We start from the raw sequence: 13,320 nt of genomic DNA on the forward strand, positions 1-13,320 counted from the left end.
AGGCAGGAGGATTGCTTGAACCCAGGAGGTGGAGGTTGCAGTGAGCCGAGATCGTGCCACTACACTCTAGCCTGGGTGACAGAGTGAGATTCTGTCTCAAAAAAAAAAAAAAAAAAATTCACAGAATCAGTTCTGTGGATAATATCAGAGGCCTTATGTTTCCTCTGGCAGGGCTTTTTCAGCTATTTGTGGTGAAGGACCAGGCTTGTTTGTCTTTTTTAGATTTCCATTCTTTCATGGATGAAAGAAAGACTCTACTCAAAGTACAAAAATTAGCCAGATCTGGTGGTAGGTGCCTGTAATCCCAGCTACTTTGGAAGCTGAGGCAGGAGAATCGCTTGAACCTGAGAGGTGGAGGTTGCAGTGAGCCGAGATCATGCCACCGCACTTCATCCAGCCTGGGCAACAGAGCAAGACTCTATCTCAGAAACAAAAAGGAAATAAGAAATTTAATACACAAAAATGCAAGAACAATTTTTGTTATTAGATGTAAGAGACATAAAATTACTTTTCCAAATTAGTGTGAAAGGTTATAAACATGTACTCTTGCTTTCTGATCTTGTCATGGACAGATGGCAATTGGCAAGTGATACTAGTCCTTGGACAACAGTCTGAGGATCACTGCCAAGGGTAAAGAAAGACTTAGTGAAAAGTCACTTTTCCTTTTAGAGCAGTTAGTGAAATTACTATTTGAAAACCTTAACTTAGGAACAGAAAGCAGGAGCTTAATTTTGCTAATTTAAATAACTCAGCTTTTAGTTGTCATAGCTTACCAGATTTAATTTGATTTAAGTTCAATATGCAGAACTTCCTTGTTGTTTTCAGGGCCCTCGAACTATAAAGGACATAGAATATTCCAAAAAGCAAAAATATTTTTTAGGTGTATTAATATGTTTGATTTTTCTCTGGGTAATCATTAGCCCAATACATTTGGCATCTGATGTCTTCCAATGGCAGATATAAAGGAAAGAGTTATCGAGCTACTGTTGAGATAGTGAAAACAGCAGATCGGGTGACTGAATTCTGCCGGCAAACCTGTATCAAACTGGAATGCTGTCCTAACCTCTTCGGTCCACGGATGGTTCTGGATAAGTGTTCTGAGAACTGTTCTGTACTTACAAAGACCAAATACAGTGAGTCATGTTTTTCCAATGTGTTAACCGTAGCAGCTGACCATACTTATATCTTGGAAGATTTTTTACTTTACAGACATTCATATATAGCAGAGGCACACGAACTTCTTCCGTAAAGGGCCAGATGATAACTATTTCATGCTGTGGGTCATATGACTTTCTGTCACATATTCTTTTTTGATGTGTTGTGTTTTCATTTTTTAAGAACGCTTTTGGCCAGGCACGGTGGCTCATGCCTGTAATCCTAGCACTTTGGGAGGCCAAGGTGGGCAGATCACTTGAGGTCAGGAGTTTGAGACCACTCCACTCTGCCTGGGTGACAAAACAAGACTCTATCTCAAAAAAAAAAAAAAAAAAAAAAAAAAAGAACCCTTTTAAAAATGTAAGGGTAATTTTTGTCTTGGTCATGGGCCAGATTTGGCCCATGGGCTTTAGTGTGCCAACTTTTATATATAGCATGTATATAAATTAGTTATTGTATCTAATAGGATATGTAATTCATTCATACAATCTGCAGGTATATATTTTGTACTCATTGTGTGCTTATGCTATTCTAGCATTGGGGTACAACAATAAAGAAAACAAATTCCTATCCTCAGTGAGTTTACCTTTAATGTGGGAGACAGATAACGAACAAGGGAAGAAATTTAGAGAGAGAAATACTGTGGGGAACAGTGAAGCAAGGTGAGCAAGCAAAGTAGGAGATTGAGGAAGGCTGGGAGGTGGGGTGCTGTTTATGCAAGGAGTCAGGGAAGTCTTTCTGACAGGTAACACCTTGAAGGAAACGGGAGCCGGCTGTGCAGATAGCTAGGTGGGAGTGTCCTGGGGAGGGGGCATCAAGGGCACAGGCTTGAGGCAGGAGCTTGCTTAGTGTCTCCGAAGAGCAGCAATGAAGCCACAGTAGTTAGGGAGGTGGAAATAGAAGAGGAGGTAGTTGCAACCTCACCTTGAACTTTCATAGCACCTGTTCCCTGTCCTTGGTTATCTTCTCCTTTGAGAAACTGGGGCAGGGGTCACATAGGATGAAATTTACAATATGGAGCCTTGTCAAGGCATTGCCACCCAAAGACAAAATTCTGATCCTACCTTTCCTTAAATCCTGCAAGCCCTATGTCACTTGGGAGATCAATACAGAGGAGGATTTTAACCTTGTTAAAATGGAAAGATTTCTTTTAGGGATCTGTGCCTCTTAAACTATAGTGCATGCAGATCACTGAAGGATCTTGTTAAAATGGAGCTTCTGATGTATCAGGTCTGTGAGTATCTGGGTCCTGAGTATCTTATCTGTATTTCCAACAAGCTCCCAGATGCCACTGATGTTGCTGATCCACGGTCCATACTTAGTATGATGAGCTTTCTAATCAGTATTTAAATTACAAAATCATATAAGTCTAACCTTCTAGTTTCTATTTATATTTATTGGATTGTAAACTCCGTAAGGGTAGGAATTATCTTGTATCAGACTCAGCACTTAGTTTAGGAAACTGCAATTATTAGGAGCTGAGTGAAAAATACTATTCATATAAGTACATGTATAAGTACACTACTCTGAAGGAAGATATGTGAGGGGAAGATATGTAGATCTTATTGTGCCTTTTGTCTGAATTTATCTTTCACAATAATGTAGTTGAAATTAGCCTAGAATTTAGAAGGACAGTCACAATTTTTCCCAATTAGTAATTTGAATGATGTTAAATGGATTCATACTCTTTAGAAAATTTAAATTTTTTTCATAAAATTATATTTTGATATTACTTTAATACATAACTCAGCTAGAATATATATGTTTCATTTCTGCAATGTATATTCTAAAATTTATATGAAAATGCAGAGGATCTAGAATAGCTGAAACAATTTGGAAAAAAAGAATAAAGTTGGAAGACTTAGTCTCTATCTTTTTTTAACCATAAAGTTATAATTATCAAAACAGGCATTAAAGAATAGTCAGGCCAGGTGCGGTGGCTCACATCTGTAATCCCAGCACTTTGGGAGGCTGAGGCAGGCAGATCACCTGAGGTTAGGAGTTCAAGACCAGCCTGACCAACACGGTGAAACCCTGTCTCTAGTGAAAATACAAAAATTAGTCAGGCATGTGTTGGTGCACGCCTGTAGTCCCAGCTACTCAAGAGGCTGAGGCAGGAGAATGGCATGAACCCAGGTGGTGGAGGTTGTAGTGAGCCAAGATCATGCCACTGCACTCCAGCCTGGGTAACAGACTCTGTCTCCAAAAAAAAAAAAAAAAAAAAAAAAAAGAATAGTCAAATAGAACAATGGGACAGACCACAGGGTCCAAAACAGAGCCAAACTTAACATGGTTAAATGATTTTCAACAAGAGAGATGAAGAAATTTAAGGGAGAAAGGAAATTCTTTTTAAAAAATAGCACTGGTACAACCAGATATCCAAATAGAAAAGAAACATATAATAAAACACACGACTCAAAAACATTATACCTAGTAAAAGAAGTCACACATGGCCGGGCACGTTGGCTCATGCCTGTGATCCCAGCACTTTGGGAGGCCGAGGCAGGTAGATCATGAGGTCAAGAGATCGAAACCGTCCTGGCCAACATGGTGAAACCCCGTCTCTACTGAAAATACAAAAATTAGCTAGGTGTGGTGGTGTGTGCCTGTAATCCCAGCTACTAGGGAGGCTGAGGCAGATGAATTGCTTGAACTCGGGAGGCAGAGGTTGCAGTGAGCCAAGATGGTGCCACTGCACTCCAGCCTGGCGACAGAGCAAGACTCCACCTCAAAAAAAAAAAAGTCACACACAAAAAAGTGCTTACTGTGTAGTTCCGTAGAGGCAAAGCTAATCTATAGTGATAGTGTTTAGAATAGTGGTTGCTTCTCGTAAGGGGTACTGACTGGTAAGGGACCATGGGAACTTTCTGGGTTGAAGATGTTCTGTATACTTTGATATGGAGGGACCATTCCATACTAGTCAAACCGTGTACTTCAGATCTGTTTACTTCATACCACTTCATCCGTGTACTTCATACCACTCTATGGTATTTAAACCTCAATCAAATACAATGTACCTGTTTTTTGCTATGCTAATAAAATCTCTTGTGGTTTTGAGGTGCACAAAAATAATGAAGCTACTTCATTTTGTCATCCACATTTAGCACATTATTATGGAAAGAAGAAAAATAAAAGAATTGGGAGGCCACCTGGTGGGCATAGTAACTTAGCTTGTGCCCTGAAAAAAGCCAGTAAGAGGAGAAAGAGGCGGAAAAATGTTTTTGTTCATAAGAAGAAACGCTCCTCTGCATCTGTTGATAATACCCCAGCGGGCTCTCCCCAGGTATGAGATCTGTGATGTGCCTGTAGTGACCACTGCTTTATAGTATGGACACAGAATACCTGCAGGTCTTTCTAACTCAGATCTCTGGCCAATAGAAGATGGTTTTGTGGCCCAGGAACTGGTTTGTCCTGAATTTCTTTTCTTTCTCTATTATTATTTTTTAAAATCATATGAAACCTGGGATTGATGTCCTGAATTTCAATGAGACTTCTCTCCTTTTCCTGTAGGGAAGTGGGGGTGAAGATGAGGATGACCCAGATGAAGGGGATGATGATTCCCTAAGTGAAGGCAGTACATCCGAGCAGCAGGATGAGCTACAGGAAGAATCAGAAATGTCAGAAAAAAAGTCATGCTCCTCTTCGCCCACCCAAAGTGAGATATCCACATCGCTGCCTCCAGATAGACAAAGGAGAAAAAGGGAGCTTCGCACCTTTTCATTTTCTGATGATGAAAATAAACCTCCTTCACCAAAGGTACCATTTTAAAAAGTTTCTTTTTTTATTTCTTTCTCTCTAGAATTTTCCTCTGGAATATGATTATTAGTGATATTGGCATTCTACTTCTTTCAATACAGACTTATGTAGAATTTCCAGGGTCTCTTGTAAAGTGACCCCAAATGCAGTGATTTACATGTGTTTCAAGGATTAGTTGAGATCACCTACTTATGGGGGAAAGTCTCTCTCAGAGTAGCTGCTTGTTTTAACAACAACAACAAAAAGCTCCATTGCTAGCTTATTTGTAGCTTGTCATTTAGTTTTGGGAAAACTACCTTTTTAATATGTTTCATAATATATATAGTTTTGTGGGAAAAGTTATTTATCCTTTTGATTCTGGGTTAAGCCATTTGGTTTAGTATATTTACTATATACGTATGAACATTTTATAACATATATGTAACAGTAAAGAACAGCAATTAAGTTAGTGTTCAAAAACCAAATTGCTTTTTAAGGATATTCCATGAACAGAAGCAGTAAATGATTCCTCCTGGTAGTTTATTTAGTTAAGCCTTCTCTCATTGGACTTAGCATCCCCTTCTCTTTAGCACCCTATCTTTCTTAAATTTTCTAAATTATCTGTGCTGAAACTTTGAGATAAATTATTTCCCATTGATACTTGGTATTATAAAAGACAGACATTTCCTGAGTACCTGATGCACGTGGGTCTTTGACATCTTTGCTGGGAGAAATCGTGTCCTAAGACCACTTTAAATCATGTCTTGAAAGATTATGAATTTAGGTAGAGAGAATTTTTTAGAATAAAATATAGCCTTAACACCGTTTGGTTTGATTGTGTTGTGGGGAATGAAGGAAATAAGGATTGAAGTTGCTGAAAGGCTTCACCTGGACAGTAATCCCTTGAAGTGGAGCGTGGCAGACGTTGTGCGGTTCATCAGATCCACTGACTGTGCTCCATTAGCAAGAATATTCCTAGACCAGGTAATCACAGATTCCTATAATTTTTCGTAATGTCTCTTTAGCAATAAATTATAGATGTAATAGTCAACAATTTATTTACAAGTTTTAGGAAAAACATTTTGATCCAAAAGAAAAGAATTGTCTTAATTCCATTTTTAGGCGTCAAAATGATAAAAAAATTATTTATCAGACTTGCTTCATAGTTTAAGCAGATTATCATTGCATTCCAATTTTTCCTAAGAATTTGATTCTATCCCTCCAATATCAAGCATACCATGCTTAATTGTCCACATCTTTTCAAAAATAATGATTTACTTGTTTTAAAAAGTAGCATCTGGCATGTTAGGCTCTAGAGTGGTGATGAGTTTTAAGGCAAGCTTGCTGAAACACAGCCAGTGGCCTTAAACATTGAAATACGTTTTGTTAAGATAGTTAGGGAGGTTCAAGAGCTTATCGGGTTTTTTGAATGTTACAGAGTAGGAAAACATTGAAGTTGATAGTTAATCCTTTGTTTCAGATTTAGAAGAAACCCTTTAAAAAGATGGCACAATTTTAGTTGCCAGTTACAGGGCTAGTAAGTTTACTACATTTCTATGGGGCAGAGACTCTGTGGAATGGATTATTATCCTTGGTAAAATTTTATTGTCCTCAGTAAAACTTTATTAATTCTGAAGCTTCATTACTATGGAAGACTGTGGAGTCACTTAAAAGGAAGTGTGTGATACCTAAGACGAAAAATTAAGGAAAGGAAAGCATAGGGACTCCAGTTTTGACAAAGCTAAAGTGAGGAGAGGCTGTCATGATCAAGCTGCCTTTCATGTGCACATCACAGATAATTTGTCTTTTATGCTTTACCAGGAAATTGATGGGCAGGCCCTATTGCTCCTTACCCTTCCCACTGTTCAAGAATGCATGGACTTAAAATTGGGCCCTGCCATCAAACTTTGCCATCACATAGAGAGGATCAAGTTTGCTTTTTATGAGCAGTTTGCCAACTGAGAAGGACAACCAAAGTGAGCTGGATCTTTGAAGCACAAATGCAGCAAATCCTTCACCCTGCTTTATAAGTGGAGCTGGAATAGTCCTGGGGCTCTGGGGCCTGCAGGTGTCAGCTTGCTCTCTTTGCACTTTCGGGGAAGGAGGACTCACAGTGAGGAAGCAAAAACTGTGCACAGAAGTGGATCGCCTGCCGGTGGAAATGTGGACATCTCTTGTTCAGCAGATGGCAGTTTTAAAAAAATAAAGGTTGTGAGGAAAAGACTTACATAAGAAGAAAAGCATTTCCAGTGGTGTGGCCTGAAAACAAAGAATAACCTAGGCTGCTGGAAAGCACCCTTTTGGTTGTTTTCATTCTGTTCCCTCCCATTGTAGATTGAACTTTGTTCTCTGCTTTCTTTTTCTTGGAAAGAGAGGACCTAGCTTTAAGTCAGCACTGATTTGGGACTGTTCCTAAAGGCATATCAGTGCTTCATTGTCATTGTGTTTTTAAGCTTTTTAAAATTAAAACAGTTCATTTTGGGGATGATTATGTGGCTCTAGGGTTTTGAATGTATAGTCACACTTTGATCCATTTTAAAATCGATTCTTAGGAGTTTCTTTGTTTACTACCTCTGTTGATAATTGAGCTTACAGCCATGTATGAGGTTTTTTGTATGATGCCATTTTTAAGCTACATGAACACTAAAATTATGACAGAATTTGGAGGGGGGGAAACTGTTTGCTTTCTTAAAAACATTATGTGGGCACTTACACCAGTTCCTTAACTGACCTGATCTAAGAACTCTACTGTTACTGTTCTCCATCTTGACCCAGCCTGGGCTGCCTGTATTAAGTAACATCACCAAGACTGTTAGTATTTCCGTTTAATTGCCCTCTTCCTGTTCATTCTTAGAGGGACTTCAGTGACTTTTATTTTGTGTTTACTTTTCTCTAGAGTTGTTTGTCTACCTCTGTTTCATTTCTATGGTCTTTACTTTGGGTGAAAATCAGTAGGCGTTCCATGGACCCACAGCGAAGCCCATTTGTCCTTCTTTCCAGGTGTCTCCACTGTAGAAGCACAGCACAGAAAACATGTTTGGAGGGTAACGCAGAGCATGGAGTTTCTGTAGCAGTGTCCTCAGTGGCTGGATAAATATTGAGACATGGTTAAGGATTCTGGAAACCTCTTTGCCTAGCCACACTTAGACTTTTTTCAGCTAATCCTTTAATTTGAATATAATCTTTAGTCCGAGGATTCCCATTTAAACAACTCAGTATTCTTTTAAGTGTGTCTTTTAGCCCAGCTCAAGTTAACATGAAACTCCAGGTGAATTTTCGCTTATGATTCCATTGCTAGCTATTATATAATAATAGCGTTTGCTGCACTATTCTAGTCATGAAGAGTGAGGAAAAACACATACCTAGGTTGTCTCCCTTAAATGGTTTGCTTTGCTGAATGCTTTTTTATCCTAATCACCTGCAAATTTATAACCCAATCATTCTTTCTCAAGATTTGAAAATGTTTTAATCCTGCAAACTGGGTGAATTCTAAACAGCTCTACAAATATAAGGAAATATTACAGCAAATTTTAACTGATTGTGATTTTTTTCCCCATTCCCCAACACCCCAACCTATTTCTGTGGACATTGGTGAATAATCTGGAGCCTCTCTTCATTGGATAATATATAAACCAGCTTAACTCAAGCCCTGCAACTAAATTATACATGAAGACATTAACTCTTTGCTTAGGTTCCTAGCAGATATACCTGAGAAGAAGCTTCATTTAAGTAAAAATTAATATGTTTGAAACTTTAGAGATCCAGTTTTTTACAATTCTGTGTCTGTGGAAGAGAAGGATATACAGGGAATGCTAGGGAATAATCAGCATTAAACATTAAGCTTTTGGTGGGTAGTGGTGGTGGTACTGATCTTGCTTAATGAAATTTCCTGAGAGTTCAGTCAAGGCACTAAGGCAAAGAGGGCCCCTTGAGGAAGAACAATGGAACAGAATTTCTGGAATTAATGTTTAGTGCCTCGTGTTGTTATCTTATTTAGGAAAGTGAAACGTATTTCCTATAAGAAGGAATTCACCAAGCACAAGAATAATGAATGCTTTATTTTGTCTCTCTTTTGACTTCTCCAGAAAACACAGAATTAATAATCACCTCCCTTCACAGGTGAGGGGATGAAGGTCCCGAAGGGCGAAACATACAGCCCCAAGTAATCTTTGATCTGGGTAGAGTCAGAGCCTGATAGGCTTGTTTATAGTATGATTATTCAGGCTCAGCCTTCTCCTAGAGAAAGGCTGACTCTAAATGGTCAAGTAAGTTGGGTTTCCCTTAATGTTTCTTGCATTCTCCTACTAAGATATAGTTTATTAGGCAATTGAATAAAGAATTATATCCCCCAGCCCTGACTCCCATATATTATGTAAGTGAGGATAGTTGTTTGGGAATTTAGCACAGGGCACTTTTTTTAACTTAAAATTTGAACTTAATTTACCTCACAAAGCTGCTGGGACTGGACTGGATAACAATGATGTTCTGGTTACTGTGATGCTGAAACAGATTTCAAGACAGATAATAGCTCACCATGTTGGGGTAAAATGTTGGTATGTTGCACATAGGTGCAAGAACTTTGTGTTTTAGAGAGACCAACTTCTTAAATGTGTAACAGTTACATTGTGAGGGGACTGCATTTGTCTGGATTTCACCTGCAGCTGGGCCTATAGCCTGCCTGAGGTCAGAAAATTTTTCATGACCCATTTTTTACCCTGAATTGACAAGTTTAGAAAACAGGTTAATGGACTATTTCATCCTCCTGGACCTTGAAAAGCTGGCTGACCAATATTAGACTGTTACTGCTACATTAGTGTGCTAGGGAAACCTTTTGCTGCACATGCAGATTTTTCTGTGACATTTTGACTAGATTTTGTGGGTTTCTGGGGACTATGCTGTTTTCCTTTGTAAACCATCTTCATCCTTCTCATTTGAAGCAGAGTTGAAGTGGCTAACGCAGGGAATGCATTTATGGAAGCTTGCACCCTATCTGCCTTTGTTCAGCAATGCAGGTGGCTCCTAGCATTTATCTATGTTATAAATATGTGAGGTCAGGGAAGGGTACTTACTAACCTCTGGAAAAGATGAGCTTCTTGGTAAATATTTATTGACTTATGGTAGAAGCAAACATAGAAAACTAGTTCAGAACTTAGCCTTAATATGCCTTTTCTCCTGGAAGTAAAATTATTCTCACTGTGAGACAGAAGACATTGGACCTTAGCTTCCAGAGGACCCAGATACATTTTACTCGCTCTCTAGTACCAATTCAGTCACTAATGTGGTACCTGAATACAATTTAAAAGCTTTAGGAGGCCTTAGGTCGGGTGGGACTCAGAATCATTTCCCTCTCTCAAGCCAAAAAGTGTTTCTGAGGAACACACAGAACATCAGGTGATCTAGATGGGAACATTTGGGAAAACTATCACAGGCAATTATATTTACTTGGCACCTATATCACCAAAGATTGTTCTATTTGAGACACCATTTACTGGTTTAATTGATCAACAGTGGAACATGCCCTGGATTTGAACTCTGATCCTGTGTATTGAGGACGTGCCTTGTGTGCACACACCAGTTCAAAAGTGTTCTGTGTTATCAGTAGGAAACCTGTTGGCCTTATGAAGCTAAATGAGAAGAAGTCATCACTACAAAAAATGAAGTATAAATCTTGGTGGGGACCAGAAGCCGCCTTTTCAAGCTTGGATTTCCTTGCTCCTGGGTCCATTGTAAGCAACCATATGTTTGTCATGGTGCTGACTCAGAAATCGTAGGACAAAGAGCCTCCTGCAAAACCAAAAAGAAATGTTACTGTCCTGCAATTATAATTCTTCCTTGACTTTGTTCACTTTAGATGTTTTACTAGTGAGTTTTGATGACTCCCACCCCTTATGTGAGAATGTGTATACTTTGGAAACTTGAATTTATCCAAACAAGCTACCTATGACTTAGAGTCGGCATAAGTTTTAAATTCAATGCTCAGTCCAAATGGATCTGGTTCCAGGCCCACTCCAAGGGTGGTTCCAGGTGTGTTTATTCAGTACTTGTACCAGACCACACAGGTAGCCTTGTTTCTGAGGGCAGCTTTATGGAGAGGTGTAGAAGGTGGTGGGCAGCAAATGCACTGCAGAGTCATTTACTTGGGTATGGTGTTTAAGGAGCCTGAGATTTTCACAAGAACCAGCAAAACCAGGAGTGGAGAATTGGGGAGAGAGAGAAGTAGGCCTAAAACTCCCTCTTCTTGTGTCTTTTTTGACTTAATACACCATTGGGTCTGTCCTGGTGCTATGGCCTATCACAAAGGATTGTTTTAAGAGAGAAGCAAGCCACAGCCTTGCCAGATAAATCTCCAACACCAGCAGAAAAGCACGGACCCTGATCTGTGGGAGGCAAGGGTCTCCCATTATTTCTGGAGGCAAATGGTGCCTTCTAGTGAAATGGTGCCACCATTTGCTGATGCGGGTGCCTGTTCTCAGGATGTGTGGAAACTCAGGCCTGAGGGTTTCTACATGGTTTATTCAATCTAACTGCATACCTAGCTTGGCAGAATGGAGGTGGACAAAAGTGCTGAAAGGATAAGGGTAGGCTTTTAGGGCAAATCAAGTCACAAAGCAGATGATTGAGGGAGGTTACAAAGCTTAGACAGAGTTAAAGTTGGGCAGTCCGTTAGCTCCTTTTGCAAGAATCTCTGGAGAAGGTAGTTTGTTTCTCTTGAGATTTTAAGTGCTCATTTCTTTTCCCCTCCTTTTTTTTTTTTTCATTGAATATTCTCTAAAGACAATCAGAGGCCTGCCAGGGAGGGACTCCTGGCTGGTTCCAGCACTGTCCTTAGGCCTCTTTTTAATACTAACTTGTTGGAACTGATGCACTTTGTTTAATGTATTTTGCCTTTTTTTTTTTTAAGCTGCTCATTTAGAACAAAATCAAATGCTTATTGCATTGTATCCTTCCTGCTTGCTGTTTTTCCTCTTAATTTCAAGTTATGCATTGAAGATAAAAGTACACTTAAGAAGTATGCACAAGAATACCTATTAAAATAACTCCTATCAAGTTTGATGGTATAACTTCAAAGGATTAAAAAAACTATTTTGGATTAATATTTTGCGTGGTTTTTTTTTTGTAAATATGATTGTATATAAGCTTGTGGTACATTATGACAGTTTTAAGTGGTTGTGAGAACACTAAAGAAAACAGGTCTTGGCCGGGCGCGGTGGCTCAAGCCTGTAATCCCAGCACTTTGGGAGGCTGAGACGGGCGGATCACGAGGTCAGGAGATCGAGACCATCCTGGCTAACACAGTGAAACCCCGTCTCTACTAAAAAATACAAAAAAAAAAAACTAGCCGGGCGAGGTGGCGGGCGCCTGTAGTCCCAGCTACTCCAGAGGCTGAGGCAGGAGAATGGCATAAATCCGGGAGGCGGAGCTTGCAGTGAGCTGAGATCTGGCCACTGCACTCCCGCCTGGGTGACAGAGCGAGACTCCGCCTCAAAAAAAAAAAAAAAAAGAAAACAGGTCTTAAGCTATGTTTAACCTTAACTTTGTGCTGATTTGACAGCAAGGAAGGCATTTTGGCCAGAGTAAATTTTTTCAAACTCCAGTGGGACCTCAAAGAATCATTTCCAAATGGATGAAAAGTTCCTTCCTACTTTAATAAAACTCCAGAATTCTTTCCCCTCTCTTGCTGTCTCATCCTTTACTTTCTGGATTTAGGTGCTTTTTAATTCCAGTTCAGGAAAGATAGGAAGAGTAGAATTTCCCCATAGCAACCTTGCTCGTGGCATTGGGGATTCTGCCTCTGATCTCTGAAGACTGCTTTTTATTTGTTCTTCTGTGAGCCTTAAGGATTCCTCCACAGCTGGATGTGCAAAACAATTCTTTGTTAAAATCATCACTTTTCAGCTCAGTGTCCAATTTTCCTTGAGCTGTCTGTGTCTTTAAGCAATCTAGTCTCCTTATGCCCAGCCACAATCTCTTCTGCTTTAAGACGTAGCCTCTTGTTTGATTCTCTCTAAACATTGTACTGTTAACTGTTGAGCACCCTCATAAGATCCCTCTTAGACTAAAAGATAGTTCATGCAATTTTAATTTTCCCTTATCCATTTATTTTCTTAATCTCATTTCCTGTATTTGCCCACGGCCAGTACTTGTGGAGAATTTAAAATTTTATAAATTAAAATTTCATTTAAATTAAGCATGTTGTTGCATGTGGTCTGTACCAGGCACTATGTTGAATTTGAATTGAAGGGTATATAAAAACAATTCCTGCCCTCAGGAGGCTCACACTTAGCTGTGGGAGAGAGAGGTGTACAGCTGTCAAATTTAGCAGTCTGAAAAGTTTTGATGGAACAGTACACACAAGGTAATGTGGGAACAAGAGGGAGAGGGAGGTCAGATAGGCCTTGATGCACGTGAGGAGCAGTTCATGGACAGGGA

At 39.5% G+C, this 13,320-nt stretch overlaps 1 protein-coding gene across 3 annotated transcripts in view; it reads left to right on the plus strand.

The window, feature by feature from the left end:
- SFMBT1 (Scm like with four mbt domains 1) overlaps positions 1-12,439 on the plus strand; it is a 154,970-nt gene extending 142,531 nt beyond the window's left edge. For all 3 annotated transcript variants that reach the window (XM_007984569.3, XM_038003793.2, XM_007984568.3), the window contains exons 17-21: positions 958-1,133; positions 4,260-4,438; positions 4,666-4,911; positions 5,746-5,874; positions 6,712-12,439. In XM_007984569.3, coding sequence (XP_007982760.3) covers positions 958-1,133; positions 4,260-4,438; positions 4,666-4,911; positions 5,746-5,874; positions 6,712-6,852 — 871 coding nt within the window. In that variant the 3' untranslated portion in view covers positions 6,853-12,439. The remainder of the gene's footprint in view (positions 1-957; positions 1,134-4,259; positions 4,439-4,665; positions 4,912-5,745; positions 5,875-6,711) is intronic.
- The last annotated feature ends 881 nt before the right edge of the window (positions 12,440-13,320 follow it).

The sequence above is a fragment of the Chlorocebus sabaeus genome, chromosome 22, assembly GCF_047675955.1.
Source record: "Chlorocebus sabaeus isolate Y175 chromosome 22, mChlSab1.0.hap1, whole genome shotgun sequence".
Lineage (NCBI taxonomy): Eukaryota > Metazoa > Chordata > Mammalia > Primates > Cercopithecidae > Chlorocebus > Chlorocebus sabaeus.